Here is a 16,263-nt window from a genome sequence, read left to right as displayed (position 1 = left end):
TAACAGGGTGCGCTCTCTCTCCCCTACCTGATTATAACAGCGTGTGCTCTCTCCCCTACCTGATTATAACAGGGTGCGCTCTCTCTCCCCTACCTGATTATAACAGGGTGCGCTCTCTCTCCGCTACCTGATTATAACAGGGTGCTCCTTCTCTCCCCTACCTGATTATAACAGGGTGCGCTCTCTCTCCGCTACCTGATTATAACAGGGTGCGCTCTCTCTCCCCTACCTGATTATAACAGGGTGCGCTCTCTCTCCGCTACCTGATTATAACAGGGTGCTCCTTCTCTCCCCTACCTGATTATAACAGCGTGCGCTCTCTCTCTCCGCTACCTGATTATAACAGGGTGCGCTCTCTCTCCCCTACCTGATTATAACAGGGTGCGCTCTCTCTCCGCTACCTGATTATAACAGGGTGCTCCTTCTCTCCCCTACCTGATTATAACAGGGTGCGCTCTCTCTCCGCTACCTGATTATAACAGGGTGCTCCTTCTCTCCCCTACCTGATTATAACAGGGTGCGCTCTCTCTCCGCTACCTGATTAAAACAGCGTGCGCTCTCTCTCCGCTACCTGATTAAAACAGGGTGCGCTCTCTCTCCGCTACCTGATTATAACAGCGTGTGCTCTCTCTCCGCTACCTGATTATAACAGCGTGTGCTCTCTCTCCACTACCTGATTATAACAGCGTGCGCTCTCTCTCTCCGCTACCTGATTATAACAGCGTGTGCTCTCTCTCCGCTACCTGATTATAACAGCGTGTGCTCTCTCTCTCCACTACCTGATTATAACAGCGTGTGCTCTCTCTCTCCGCTACCTGATTAAAACAGGGTGCGCTCTCTCCCCCCTACCTGATTATAACAGGGTGCGCTCTCTCTCTCCGCTACCTGATTATAACAGCGTGTGCTCTCTCTCTCCGCTACCTGATTATAACAGCGTGCGCTCTCTCTCTCCGCTACCTGATTATAACAGGGTGCGCTCTCTCTCTCCGCTACCTGATTATAACAGCGTGTGCTCTCTCTCCGCTACCTGATTATAACAGCGTGTGCTCTCTCTCTCCGCTACCTGATTAAAACAGCGTGCGCTCTCTCTCCGCTACCTGATTAAAACAGGGTGCGCTCTCTCTCCGCTACCTGATTAAAACAGGGTGCGCTCTCTCTCCGCTACCTGATTATAACAGCGTGTGCTCTCTCTCCGCTACCTGATTATAACAGGGTGCGCTCTCTCTCCGCTACCTGATTATAACAGGGTGCTCCTTCTCTCCCCTACCTGATTATAACAGGGTGCGCTCTCTCTCCGCTACCTGATTAAAACAGCGTGCGCTCTCTCTCCGCTACCTGATTAAAACAGGGTGCGCTCTCTCTCCGCTACCTGATTATAACAGGGTGTGCTCTCTCTCTCCGCTACCTGATTATAACAGCGTGTGCTCTCTCTCTCCACTACCTGATTATAACAGCGTGTGCTCTCTCTCTCCGCTACCTGATTAAAACAGGGTGCGCTCTCTCCCCCCTACCTGATTATAACAGGGTGCGCTCTCTCTCTCCGCTACCTGATTATAACAGCGTGTGCTCTCTCTCTCCGCTACCTGATTATAACAGCGTGCGCTCTCTCTCTCCGCTACCTGATTATAACAGCGTGTGCTCTCTCTCCGCTACCTGATTATAACAGCGTGTGCTCTCTCTCTCCACTACCTGATTATAACAGCGTGTGCTCTCTCTCTCCGCTACCTGATTAAAACAGCGTGCGCTCTCTCTCCGCTACCTGATTAAAACAGCGTGCGCTCTCTCTCCGCTACCTGATTAAAACAGCGTGCGCTCTCTCTCCGCTACCTGATTATGACAGCGTGCGCTCTCTCTCCGCTACCTGATTATAACAGCGTGCGCTCTCTCTCCGCTACCTGATTATAACAGCGTGCGCTCTCTCTCTCCACTACCTGATTATAACAGCGTGCGCTCTCTCTCTCCACTACCTGATTATAACAGGGTGCGCTCTCTCTCTCCACTACCTGATTATAACAGCGTGCGCTCTCTCTCTCCACTACCTGATTATAACAGGGTGTGCTCTCTCTCTCCGCTACCTGATTATAACAGCGTGAGCTCTCTCTCCCCTACCTGATTATAACAGCGTGCGCTCTCTCTCTCCACTACCTGATTATAACAGGGTGTGCTCTCTCTCTCCACTACCTGATTATAACAGGGTGTGCTCTCTCTCTCCGCTACCTGATTATAACAGCGTGTGCTCTCTCTCTCCCCTACCTGATTATAACAGCGTGTGCTCTCTCTCTCCACTACCTGATTATAACAGGGTGCGCTCTCTCTCTCCACTACCTGATTATAACAGGGTGCGCTCTCTCTCTCCACTACCTGATTATAACAGGGTGTGCTCTCTCTCTCCACTACCTGATTATAACAGCGTGTGCTCTCTCTCCACTACCTGATTATAACAGGGTGCGCTCTCTCTCTCCGCTACCTGATTATAACAGCGTGTGCTCTCTCTCCACTACCTGATTATAACAGCGTGCGCTCTCTCTCCGCTACCTGATTATAACAGCGTGCGCTCTCTCTCCGCTACCTGATTATAACAGCGTGTGCTCTCTCTCCACTACCTGATTATAACAGCGTGCGCTCTCTCTCTCCCCTACCTGATTATAACAGCGTGTGCTCTCTCTCTCCACTACCTGATTATAACAGCGTGTGCTCTCTCTCTCCACTACCTGATTATAACAGCGTGTGCTCTCTCTCTCCACTACCTGATTATAACAGCGTGCGCTCTCTCTCTCCCCTACCTGATTATAACAGGGTGCGCTCTCTCTCCGCTACCTGATTATAACAGGGTGCTCCTTCTCTCCCCTACCTGATTATAACAGGGTGCGCTCTCTCTCCGCTACCTGATTAAAACAGCGTGCGCTCTCTCTCCGCTACCTGATTAAAACAGGGTGCGCTCTCTCTCCGCTACCTGATTATAACAGCGTGCGCTCTCTCTCTCCGCTACCTGATTATAACAGCGTGCGCTCTCTCTCCCCGCTACCTGATTATAACAGGGTGTGCGCTCTCTCTCCGCTACCTGATTATGACAGCGTGCGCTCTCTCTCCGCTACCTGATTATAACAGCGTGCGCTCTCTCTCCGCTACCTGATTATAACAGCGTGCGCTCTCTCTCCGCTACCTGATTATAACAGCGTGTGCTTTCTCTCCGCTACCTGATTATAACAGCGTGCGCTCTCTCTCCACTACCTGATTATAACAGCGTGCGCTCTCTCTCTCCGCTACCTGATTATAACAGGGTGCGCTCTCTCTCTCCACTACCTGATTATAACAGGGTGTGCTCTCTCTCCACTACCTGATTATAACAGCGTGCGCTCTCTCTCCACTACCTGATTATAACAGGGTGCGCTCTCTCTCTCCACTACCTGATTATAACAGGGTGTGCTCTCTCTCCACTACCTGATTATAACAGCGTGCTCTCTCTCTCCACTACCTGATTATAACAGGGTGCGCTCTCTCTCTCCACTACCTGATTATAACAGGGTGTGCTCTCTCTCCACTACCTGATTATAACAGCGTGCGCTCTCTCTCCACTACCTGATTATAACAGGGTGTGCTCTCTCTCCACTACCTGATTATAACAGCGTGTGCTCTCTCTCCACTACCTGATTATAACAGCGTGCGCTCTCTCTCTCCACTACCTGATTATAACAGCGTGCGCTCTCTCTCTCCGCTACCTGATTATAACAGCGTGTGCTCTCTCTCTCCACTACCTGATTATAACAGCGTGTGCTCTCTCTCCCCACTACCTGATTATAACAGGGTGTGCTCTCTCTCTCCCCTACCTGATTACAACAGCGTGCGCTCTCTCCCCTACCTGATTATAACAGCGTGCGCTCTCTCTCCCCGCTACCTGATTATAACAGCGTGCGCTCTCTCTCCGCTACCTGATTATAACAGCGTGTGCTCTCTCTCCCCCCTACCTGATTATAACAGCGTGCGCTCTCTCTCCGCTACCTGATTATAACAGCGTGCTCTCTCTCTCCAGTACCTGATTATAACAGGGTGTGCTCTCTCTCTCCACTACCTGATTATAACAGCGTGTGCTCTCTCTCCACTACCTGATTATAACAGCGTGCGCTCTCTCTCTCCGCTACCTGATTATAACAGCGTGCTCTCTCTCTCCACTACCTGATTATAACAGGGTGTGCTCTCTCTCTCCACTACCTGATTATAACAGCGTGCTCTCTCTCTCCACTACCTGATTATAACAGGGTGTGCTCTCTCTCTCCACTACCTGATTATAACAGCGTGTGCTCTCTCTCCACTACCTGATTATAACAACGTGCGCTCTCTCTCTCCGCTACCTGATTATAACAGCGTGCTCTCTCTCTCCACTACCTGATTATAACAGGGTGTGCTCTCTCTCTCCACTACCTGATTATAACAGCGTGCGCTCTCTCTCCACTACCTGATTATAACAGGGTGTGCTCTCTCTCTCCACTACCTGATTATAACAGCGTGTGCTCTCTCTCCACTACCTGATTATAACAACGTGCGCTCTCTCTCTCCGCTACCTGATTATAACAGCGTGCTCTCTCTCTCCACTACCTGATTATAACAGCGTGTGCTCTCTCTCTCCACTACCTGATTATAACAGCGTGTGCTCTCTCTCCCCACTACCTGATTATAACAGCGTGCTCTCTCTCTCCACTACCTGATTATAACAGCGTGCGCTCTCTCCCCGCTACCTGATTATAACAGCGTGTGCTCTCTCTCCCCTACCTGATTATAACAGGGTGCGCTCTCTCTCCCCTACCTGATTATAACAGGGTGTGCTCTCTCTCTCCACTACCTGATTATAACAGCGTGTGCTCTCTCTCTCCCCTACCTGATTATAACAGCGTGTGCTCTCTCCCCTACCTGATTATAACAGCGTGCGCTCTCTCTCTCCCCTACCTGATTATAACAGGGTGCGCTCTCTCTCCGCTACCTGATTATAACAGCGTGTGCTCTCTCTCCGCTACCTGATTAAAACAGGGTGCGCTCTCTCTCCGCTACCTGATTATAACAGCGTGCGCTCTCTCTCCGCTACCTGATTATAACAGCGTGTGCTCTCTCCCCTACCTGATTATAACAGCGTGCGCTCTCTCTCCGCTACCTGATTATAACAGCGTGTGCTCTCTCCCCTACCTGATTATAACAGCGTGCGCTCTCTCTCCGCTACCTGATTATAACAGCGTGCGCTCTCTCTCTCCGCTACCTGATTATAACAGGGTGCGCTCTCTCTCCGCTACCTGATTATAACAGCGTGTGCTCTCTCTCTCCACTACCTGATTATAACAGCGTGCGCTCTCTCCCCTACCTGATTATAACAGCGTGTGCTCTCTCCCCCTACCTGATTATAACAGCGTGTGCTCTCTCTCCACTACCTGATTATAACAGCGTGCGCTCTCTCTCTCCGCTACCTGATTATAACAGCGTGCGCTCTCTCTCTCCGCTACCTGATTATAACAGGATGCGCTCTCTCTCTCTCCACTACCTGATTATAACAGGGTGCTCTCTCTCTCCGCTACCTGATTATAACAGGGTGCGCTCTCTCTCCCCGCTACCTGATTATAACAGCGTGTGCTCTCTCTCCCCCCTACCTGATTATAACAGCGTGTGCTCTCTCTCCGCTACCTGATTATAACAGCGTGCGCTCTCTCCCCGCTACCTGATTATAACAGCGTGCGCTCTCTCCCCCCTACCTGATTATAACAGCGTGTGCTCTCTCTCCGCTACCTGATTATAACAGCGTGCGCTCTCTCCCCCCTACCTGATTATAACAGCGTGTGCTCTCTCCCCGCTACCTGATTATAACAGCGTGTGCTCTCTCTCTCCGCTACCTGATTATAACAGGGTGCTCTCTCTCTCCGCTACCTGATTATAACAGGGTGCTCTCTCTCTCCGCTACCTGATTATAACAGCGTGCGCTCTCTCCCCGCTACCTGATTATAACAGCGTGTGCTCTCTCTCTCCACTACCTGATTATAACAGCGTGTGCTCTCTCTCTCCACTACCTGATTATAACAGCGTGCGCTCTCTCTCTCCCCTACCTGATTATAACAGGGTGCGCTCTCTCTCCGCTACCTGATTATAACAGGGTGCTCCTTCTCTCCCCTACCTGATTATAACAGGGTGCGCTCTCTCTCCGCTACCTGATTAAAACAGCGTGCGCTCTCTCTCCGCTACCTGATTAAAACAGGGTGCGCTCTCTCTCCGCTACCTGATTATAACAGCGTGCGCTCTCTCTCTCCGCTACCTGATTATAACAGGGTGCTCCTTCTCTCCCCTACCTGATTATAACAGGGTGCGCTCTCTCTCCGCTACCTGATTAAAACAGCGTGCGCTCTCTCTCCGCTACCTGATTATAACAGCGTGTGCTCTCTCTCCACTACCTGATTATAACAGCGTGCGCTCTCTCTCCGCTACCTGATTATAACAGCGTGCGCTCTCTCTCCGCTACCTGATTATAACAGCGTGCGCTCTCTCTCCGCTACCTGATTATAACAGCGTGTGCTTTCTCTCCGCTACCTGATTATAACAGCGTGCGCTCTCTCTCCACTACCTGATTATAACAGCGTGCGCTCTCTCTCTCCGCTACCTGATTATAACAGGGTGCGCTCTCTCTCTCCACTACCTGATTATAACAGGGTGTGCTCTCTCTCCACTACCTGATTATAACAGCGTGCGCTCTCTCTCCACTACCTGATTATAACAGGGTGCGCTCTCTCTCTCCACTACCTGATAATAACAGGGTGTGCTCTCTCTCCACTACCTGATTATAACAGCGTGCTCTCTCTCTCCACTACCTGATTATAACAGGGTGCGCTCTCTCTCTCCACTACCTGATTATAACAGGGTGTGCTCTCTCTCCACTACCTGATTATAACAGCGTGCGCTCTCTCTCCACTACCTGATTATAACAGGGTGTGCTCTCTCTCCACTACCTGATTATAACAGCGTGTGCTCTCTCTCCACTACCTGATTATAACAGCGTGCGCTCTCTCTCTCCACTACCTGATTATAACAGCGTGCGCTCTCTCTCTCCGCTACCTGATTATAACAGCGTGTGCTCTCTCTCTCCACTACCTGATTATAACAGCGTGTGCTCTCTCTCCCCACTACCTGATTATAACAGGGTGTGCTCTCTCTCTCCCCTACCTGATTACAACAGCGTGCGCTCTCTCCCCTACCTGATTATAACAGCGTGCGCTCTCTCTCCCCGCTACCTGATTATAACAGCGTGCGCTCTCTCTCCGCTACCTGATTATAACAGCGTGTGCTCTCTCTCCCCCCTACCTGATTATAACAGCGTGCGCTCTCTCTCCGCTACCTGATTATAACAGCGTGCTCTCTCTCTCCAGTACCTGATTATAACAGGGTGTGCTCTCTCTCTCCACTACCTGATTATAACAGCGTGTGCTCTCTCTCCACTACCTGATTATAACAGCGTGCGCTCTCTCTCTCCGCTACCTGATTATAACAGCGTGCTCTCTCTCTCCACTACCTGATTATAACAGGGTGTGCTCTCTCTCTCCACTACCTGATTATAACAGCGTGCTCTCTCTCTCCACTACCTGATTATAACAGGGTGTGCTCTCTCTCTCCACTACCTGATTATAACAGCGTGTGCTCTCTCTCCACTACCTGATTATAACAGCGTGCGCTCTCTCTCTCCGCTACCTGATTATAACAGCGTGCTCTCTCTCTCCACTACCTGATTATAACAGGGTGTGCTCTCTCTCTCCACTACCTGATTATAACAGCGTGCGCTCTCTCTCTCCACTACCTGATTATAACAGCGTGCGCTCTCTCTCCGCTACCTGATTATAACAGCGTGCTCTCTCTCTCCACTACCTGATTATAACAGCGTGTGCTCTCTCTCTCCACTACCTGATTATAACAGCGTGTGCTCTCTCTCCCCACTACCTGATTATAACAGCGTGCTCTCTCTCTCCACTACCTGATTATAACAGCGTGCGCTCTCTCCCCGCTACCTGATTATAACAGCGTGTGCTCTCTCTCCCCTACCTGATTATAACAGGGTGCGCTCTCTCTCCCCTACCTGATTATAACAGGGTGTGCTCTCTCTCTCCACTACCTGATTATAACAGCGTGTGCTCTCTCTCTCCCCTACCTGATTATAACAGCGTGTGCTCTCTCCCCTACCTGATTATAACAGCGTGCGCTCTCTCTCTCCCCTACCTGATTATAACAGGGTGCGCTCTCTCTCCGCTACCTGATTATAACAGCGTGTGCTCTCTCTCCGCTACCTGATTAAAACAGGGTGCGCTCTCTCTCCGCTACCTGATTATAACAGCGTGCGCTCTCTCTCCGCTACCTGATTATAACAGCGTGTGCTCTCTCCCCTACCTGATTATAACAGCGTGCGCTCTCTCTCCGCTACCTGATTATAACAGCGTGTGCTCTCTCCCCTACCTGATTATAACAGCGTGCGCTCTCTCTCTCCGCTACCTGATTATAACAGGGTGCGCTCTCTCTCCGCTACCTGATTATAACAGCGTGTGCTCTCTCTCTCCACTACCTGATTATAACAGCGTGCGCTCTCTCCCCTACCTGATTATAACAGCGTGTGCTCTCTCCCCCTACCTGATTATAACAGCGTGTGCTCTCTCTCCACTACCTGATTATAACAGCGTGCGCTCTCTCTCTCCGCTACCTGATTATAACAGCGTGCGCTCTCTCTCTCCGCTACCTGATTATAACAGGATGCGCTCTCTCTCTCTCCACTACCTGATTATAACAGGGTGCTCTCTCTCTCCGCTACCTGATTATAACAGGGTGCGCTCTCTCTCCCCGCTACCTGATTATAACAGCGTGTGCTCTCTCTCCCCCCTACCTGATTATAACAGCGTGTGCTCTCTCTCCGCTACCTGATTATAACAGCGTGCGCTCTCTCCCCGCTACCTGATTATAACAGCGTGCGCTCTCTCCCCCCTACCTGATTATAACAGCGTGTGCTCTCTCTCCGCTACCTGATTATAACAGCGTGCGCTCTCTCCCCCCTACCTGATTATAACAGCGTGTGCTCTCTCCCCGCTACCTGATTATAACAGCGTGTGCTCTCTCTCTCCGCTACCTGATTATAACAGGGTGCTCTCTCTCTCCGCTACCTGATTATAACAGGGTGCTCTCTCTCTCCGCTACCTGATTATAACAGCGTGCGCTCTCTCCCCGCTACCTGATTATAACAGCGTGTGCTCTCTCTCTCCACTACCTGATTATAACAGGGTGTGCTCTCTCTCTCCACTACCTGATTATAACAGGGTGTGCTCTCTCTCTCCACTACCTGATTATAACAGGGTGTGCTCTCTCTCTCCGCTACCTGATTATAACAGCGTGTGCTCTCTCTCTCCACTACCTGATTATAACAGCGTGTGCTCTCTCTCTCCACTACCTGATTATAACAGCGTGTGCTCTCTCTCTCCACTACCTGATTATAACAGCGTGTGCTCTCTCTCTCCACTACCTGATTATAACAGGGTGTGCTCTCTCTCTCCGCTACCTGATTATAACAGGGTGTGCTCTCTCTCTCCCCTACCTGATTATAACAGGGTGTGCTCTCTCTCTCCACTACCTGATTATAACAGGGTGCGCTCTCTCTCTCCACTACCTGATTATAACAGGGTGTGCTCTCTCTCTCCCCTACCTGATTATAACAGGGTGTGCTCTCTCTCTCCACTACCTGATTATAACAGGGTGCGCTCTCTCTCCACTACCTGATTATAACAGGGTGCGCTCTCTCTCCACTACCTGATTATAACAGGGTGCGCTCTCTCTCCCCTACCTGATTATAACAGGATGCGCTCTCTCTCTCTCCACTAGCTGATTATAACAGGGTGCTCTCTCTCTCCCATACTTCAATGGCTGATGTAATGTGGCTTGTGTAGTGTGTACTGAGTTCTCTTGAATAACTCTCCCCTACCTGATCTTGACTTGCGTAGTGTGTAGTTAGAATACCAGACTACTCTCCCCACCTGATCTTTCCTCCTTTCTCGGCGCTCTCGTAGTAGAACAGGAAGTTGATCTCATGGACTCCTTCCTGGTCTGGTCCTCTCAGCCACAGGGGTAGCTGGGTAGATTCTCCAGGCGTTAGCGTTCCCTCTCCTAGAGGGATCTCTGCTACCCTTTTACTCCCCGTACCAAACACTCCTCCTCCCGACCCAAAGTCAGCCGCCGACACCAGCGTTACCGCGGTTACCGACCCGGGCGTGGCTCCTGGGGGTGTGGCCAGGGTCTTGTAGGCAGAGCAGTTCTCAAAGGAGGTGGGGCTGAGGGGGGTGAGGGGTGTGGCTAGGGAAGAGCTTCCGAAGGTAAAGAAGTCTGGGTGCGTGGACGCCACCCGCAGGCCGCACAGGGGAACGTGACTCACATTACAGAATTCCACGTAGGCCTTCCTGATCTCACCACATAGTAGGGCAGTAGGAAACTGGAGGAAGAATACCTGGAAGGGTAAAACATTTTTTTTTTTTAAAGCAGACAGAGACAGACAGGAGGGGGGAGAGATAGTGACGGAGACATGGGGACAGAGAGAGGGGTTAGTTATTGTGCAACCTACTCCAGTGTAGCTTTCTCCTCAGGAGAAAGACAGGCAAATATAAAGCAGAAACTGGGAGGGACTTGGCTGCAAGTCATTTTTAAATTTGTACTAGTCTGAATTAACCCCATAATTACTCCCATCCTGTCCAGTTCAATCTAAAATGGTAAAACTATTTTATTTTTATTTTTTAAATAAGTAAAAAGATGAAATCCTTAAAATATGGAATAGTTAGAAACCACCCCCATTTAATTTCCACGACTATGTATGAAACAGTTTATGTATGTGAATGGACCAAAGACACATATACACCTAAACAAAAATATATATACAGCACCAGTCAAACGTTTAGACACACCTACTCATTTAAAACGTTTTTCTTTATTTTTTACTATTTTCTACATTGTAGAATAAGTGAAAACATCCAAACTATGAAATAATACATATCGAATCATCTAGTAACCAAAAAAGTGTTAAAGATTCTTCAAAGTAGCCACCCTTTGCCTTGATGACAGCTTTGCACTCTTGGCATTCTCTCAACCAGCTTCACCTGGAATGCTTTTCCAACAGTCTTGAAGGAGTTCCCACATATGCTGAGCACTTATTGGCTGCTTTTCATTCACTCTGCAGTCCAACTCATCCCAAACCATCTCAATACCAGCAGCATACCACCCTGCATACCACTGCTGGCTTGCTTCTGAAGCTAAGCAGGGTTGGTCCTGGTCAGTCCCTGGATGGGAGACCAGATGCTGCTGGAAGTGGTGTTGGAGGGCCAGTAGGAGGCACTCTTTCCTCTGGTCTAAAAAATATCCCAATGCCCCAGGGCAGTGATTGGGGACACTGCCCTGTGTAGGGTGCCGTCTTTCGGATGGGACGTTAAACGGGTGTCCTGACTCTCTGAGGTCATTAAAGATCCCATGGCACTTATCGTAAGAGTAGGGGTGTTAACCCCGGTGTCCTGGCTAAATTCCCAATCTGGCCCTCAAACCATCATGGTCACCTAATAATCCCCAGTTTACAATTGGCTCATTCATCCCCCTCCTCTCCCCTGTAACTATTCCCCAGGTCGTTGCTGCAAATGAGAACGTGTTCTCAGTCAACTTACCTGGTAAAATAACGGTAAAATGAAAAAATAAAAATAAATAAATAAATAAAATTGGGTGGAGATTGGGTGATTGTGGAGGCCATATCATCTGATGCAGCACTCCATCACTCTCCTTCTAGGACAAATAGCCCTTACACAGCCTGGAGGTGTGTTGGGTCATTGTCCTGTTGAAAAACAAATGATAGTCCCACTAAGCGCAAACCAGGATGGCGTATCGCTGCAGAATGCTGTGGTAGCCATGCTGGTTAAGTGTGCCTTGAATTCTAAATAAATCCCAGACAGTGTCACCAGCAAAGCACCCCCACACCATCACATCTCCTCCTCCATGCTTCACGGTGGGAACCACACATGCAGGGATCATCTGTTCACCTACTCTGCGTCTCACAAAGACACAGCGGTTGGAACCAAACATTTCAAATTTGGAATCATCAGACCAAAGAACAGATTTCCACTGCTCGTGTTTCTTGGCCTAAGCACGTCTCTTCTTCTTATTGGTGTTCTTTAGTAGTGGTTTCTTTGCAGCAAATCGACCATGAAGGCCTCATTCACGCAGTCTCTTCTGAACAGTTGATGTTGAGATGTGTCTGTTACTTGAACACTGAAGCATTTTTTTGAGCTGCAATTTCTGAGGCTGGTAATTCTGATGAACTTGTCCTCTGCAGCAGAGGTAACTCTGGGTCTTACTTTCCTGTGGCGGTCCTCATGAGAGCCAGTTTCATCATAGCGCTTGTTTTTTTTATTTTTTAGAACAACTAAAATAACAAATATAGCTAGCTGCAAGAAGCAATGCTCGAGGTTCAAGCTTTGGACCCATAGCACCACCAGCAGGACAAATTGGACATATTGCTCTAGGATGAGCTAATTATGTACTCCTTATCATGCTTTACAAATATCAGAACTCAACATCAAACAAATCATGCAATATGCTTTTGATGTATTTTGGACCATTTTCAATGATGTTGACTACTTTCAAATGCCTTCTCTAGAACCGCTGCGCCGATTGGCACCAAATATGGTGTATAGCGCTTATGTACCCGTCTTCTATTTTCCAGGACTCTAGCGCAAGCAATATGAGCCAATGAGCTTGTGTGAATGGTTTTTCCTATCCACCATGCAGTCAAACTGAACCATAGTTTACAGCTAACAATAAGAGTCGTTGTCCACAAAGCAGCACAGAGGGCTCACAAGCTCCTGTCTACTCCTCACTTTGGATTGGTGGATACATTATTTTAATATTCGATTAGAGTTGTTGACGTCAACTGCCTGTATTCTATGGAGAGAGATGCTATGCTACTAACCTCATGTCATGAATATGCATAGCAATATAAAGGACTATTATTTTTTAAATAAATTTGCTGGAATGTTACGTGTCCTACTTATATCAGTACACTTGTAACACCCTAAGCATTACGAAACTTCTATTAGATCAAATAAACCTCACGTAGCAAATAAGCTATTAAATGTTTTGTTGACCAAATTCGACACACTTTGACCTACATTTTAAAAAACTGATTGGTGAGCGAAAGAAACGAAACAACGCCTCCTGCTGGAGAAGACAGATTTTCACCTCTTCCTTTCTGGCTAGACTCATGTGTGCCAAAAAGGTCAAGAGATAAATGTGCCGTTATAGCGCCACCCTATGGTCAATCAGAGTGCTTGCATAATGTTGAGTCTTGGCAGTGTTTGGAACGTGTGTACCAAGTTTTGTTACAATACGATGGCTTGTTATTGAGCCACCATGTGGCCAATTGGCACAGCATGAGAGGATGTGACGCATGGGCCTTGACCATCATGTAAAGTTGCCTTACCATCTTGCTGGAATTTTATTATTTCTTTCTTTCACCCATTTGGCAGAAGGTACATAATAAACACCAAGAAATACAAGGTTTCCCCAGCCTCGCTGCTTGAACCTCAAAATATAATATCTTCCATATTCAATTTCTATCAAAAATAAAACACCATATTACAAAGCAGAAGAATATCTTAAATTTACCTTATACAAAACCATAAACTTTTTACAATTACATCTAAACTGTTAGAAAATTTAATTTGATACATATCAGGGTTAATTTGCTCATCTATGGCCATACTATTGGGTCAAATGACATTCATTAGACCTAGGATTCATTGAATGTATAAAATGAATAGTTTCGTTTCAAAATGACAAAGAAATCACTGAAGCTCATTTCTGGTTAAGGGGTAGTACACAGTGGTGAGTCAGTACCTCCAGCAGGGGCATTGGAGGGGTGATGGTGGGATCAAGACGTCGGTCAGGACCGTGGCTGACAGAGGTCTTATCCTCCTTGGTCTGGTTCAACCGCGGTCCCTGAATCTCTAGGTCCTGTCGACCACGAACCGATGTCCCTGTGGTCGCTGAGGGACCTGTAGAGAGGACCGCAACCACAACAACGGTCGGGTGAGAAGGACCAAAACAAGTTTATAGCATTGGTTTTACAGTGTGTGTGTGTGTGTGTGTAACTGCATGACCATGTGTTACCTTGGTTCTGCGAGAAACTGTTGCTGTTAATAGTAGAGTCTCCAGTAGAAGGGGTGGAGGCCAGGTTATAGACCAGACCCAGGATGTTGAGCTGACCTGTCTGGCGAGGATGCAGCTTCAGACGAGCCTGCCAGGAGAGGAGGCAAAATACAGAGATACAGTTGAAGACGGAAGTTTACATACACCTTAGCCAAATGCATTTAAACTCAGTTTTTCACAATTCCTGATATTTAATCCTAGTAACAATTCCCTGTCTTAGGCCAGTTAGGATCACCACTTTATTTTAAGAATGTGAAATGTCAAAATAATAGTAGAGAGAATTTAACATTTTATTATTTCTATCATCACATTCCCAGTGGGTCAGAAGTTTACATACACTCAATTAGTATTTAGTAGCATTGCCTTTAAATTGTTTGACTTCGGTCAAACATTTTGAGTAGCCTTCCACAAGCTTCCCACAATAAGTTGGGTGAATTTTGGCCCATTCCTCCTGACAGAGCTGGTGTAACTGAGTCAGGTTTGTAGGCCTCCTTGCTCGCACGCGCTTTTTCAGTTCTGCCAACATATTTGCTATGGGATTGTAGTCAGGGTTTTGTGATGGCCACTCCAATACCTTGACTTTGTTGTCCTTAAGCCATTTTGCCACAACTTTGAAAGTATGCTTGGGGTCATTGCCCATTTGGAAGAACTTTTTGCGACCAAGCTTTAACTTCCTGACTGATGTCTTGAGATGTTGCTTCAATATATCCACATAATTTTCCTCCCTCATGATGCCATCTATTTTGTGATGTGCACCAGTCCCTCCTGCAGCATAGCACCCCCACAACATGATGCTGCCACCCCCGTGCTTCACGGTTGGGATGGTGATCTTCGGCTTGCAATCCTCCCCCTTTTTCATTCAAACATAACGATGGTCATTATGGCCAAACAGTTCTATTTTTGTTTCATCAGACCAGAGAACATTTCTCCAAAAAGTACAATATTTGTCCCCATGTGCAGTTGCAAACCGTAGTCTGGCTTTTTTATGGCGGTTTTGGAGCAGTGGCTTCTTCCATGCTGAGCGGCCTTTCAGGTTGTGTCGACATAGGACTCGTTTTACTGTGGATATAAATACTTTTGTACCCGTTTCCTCCAGCATCTTCACAAAGTCCTTTGCTGTTGTTCTGGGATTGATTTGCACTTTTTGCACCAAAGTACGTTCATCTCTAGGAGACAGAACCTCCTTGAGCAGGATGACGGCTGCCTGGTCCCATGGTGTTTATACTTGTGTACTATAGTTTGTACAGATGAAGGTAGTACCTTCAGGTTTTTGGAAATTGCTCCCAAAGAAGAACCAGACTAGAGGTCTACCATATTTTTTTCTGAGGTCTTGGCTGATTTCTTTTGATTTTCCCATGATGTCAAGCAAAGAGGCACTGAGTTTGAAGGTAGGCCTTGAAATACATCCACAGGTACACCTCCAATTGACTCAAATGATGTCAATTGGCTTTAGAAAATTCTGATAGGCTATGACATCATTTACTGGAATTTTCCAAGCTGTTTAAAGTCACAGCAAACTTAGTGCATGTAAACTTCTGACCCACTGGAATTATGATACAGTGAATTATAAGTGAAATAATCTGTCTGTAAGCAATTGTTGGAAAAATGACTTGTGTCATGCACAAAGTAGATGTCCTAAACGACTTGCCAAAACTATAGTGGTTGTGGTTGAAAAACCAGTTAATGACTCCAACCTAAGTGTATGTAAACTTCCTTCATCAACTGTTTTAGAAAGAAGAATCATATACCATATACTGTTATCACATGACAATGATGAGAGAGGGGGAGAGAAAGAGAGAGATTGAACATGGAGTTAGAGAGAAGTCACAAAAAAATGAGAGGCGGAGAAAGAAAGAGGTAGAGAATGAGGGAGAGAAAAAAATGGTAAGAGAGCGAGACCAAGAACGGCAGAAAATCAGAAAAGATACCACCGCTTACCACTCTTGTCTCCTCGGGGCTCATGTAGAACTCTGGGATGACTTCTGTGGTGATGATGTCATCTTTCTGCACTGTCTGGAACGAGGCCGGTTGTAAAAA

At 47.6% G+C, this 16,263-nt stretch overlaps 1 protein-coding gene across 4 annotated transcripts in view; it reads right to left on the bottom strand.

The window, feature by feature from the left end:
- Positions 1-16,263, bottom strand: part of trappc8 (trafficking protein particle complex subunit 8) — a 102,741-nt gene that overhangs the window by 24,048 nt on the left and 62,430 nt on the right. For all 4 annotated transcript variants that reach the window (XM_055944059.1, XM_055944056.1, XM_055944057.1 and 1 more), the window contains 4 exons: positions 16,165-16,239; positions 14,188-14,314; positions 13,915-14,072; positions 10,026-10,492 (listed from right to left, as the gene is read on the bottom strand). In XM_055944059.1, coding sequence (XP_055800034.1) covers positions 10,026-10,492; positions 13,915-14,072; positions 14,188-14,314; positions 16,165-16,239 — 827 coding nt within the window. The remainder of the gene's footprint in view (positions 1-10,025; positions 10,493-13,914; positions 14,073-14,187; positions 14,315-16,164; positions 16,240-16,263) is intronic.

The sequence above is a fragment of the Salvelinus fontinalis genome, chromosome 14 (assembly GCF_029448725.1).
Source record: "Salvelinus fontinalis isolate EN_2023a chromosome 14, ASM2944872v1, whole genome shotgun sequence".
In the NCBI taxonomy this organism is placed as follows: Eukaryota; Metazoa; Chordata; class Actinopteri; order Salmoniformes; family Salmonidae; genus Salvelinus; species Salvelinus fontinalis.
The sequence above is the reverse complement of the archived record's forward strand: the minus strand, read 5'-3'. Positions and strand labels throughout refer to the sequence as shown.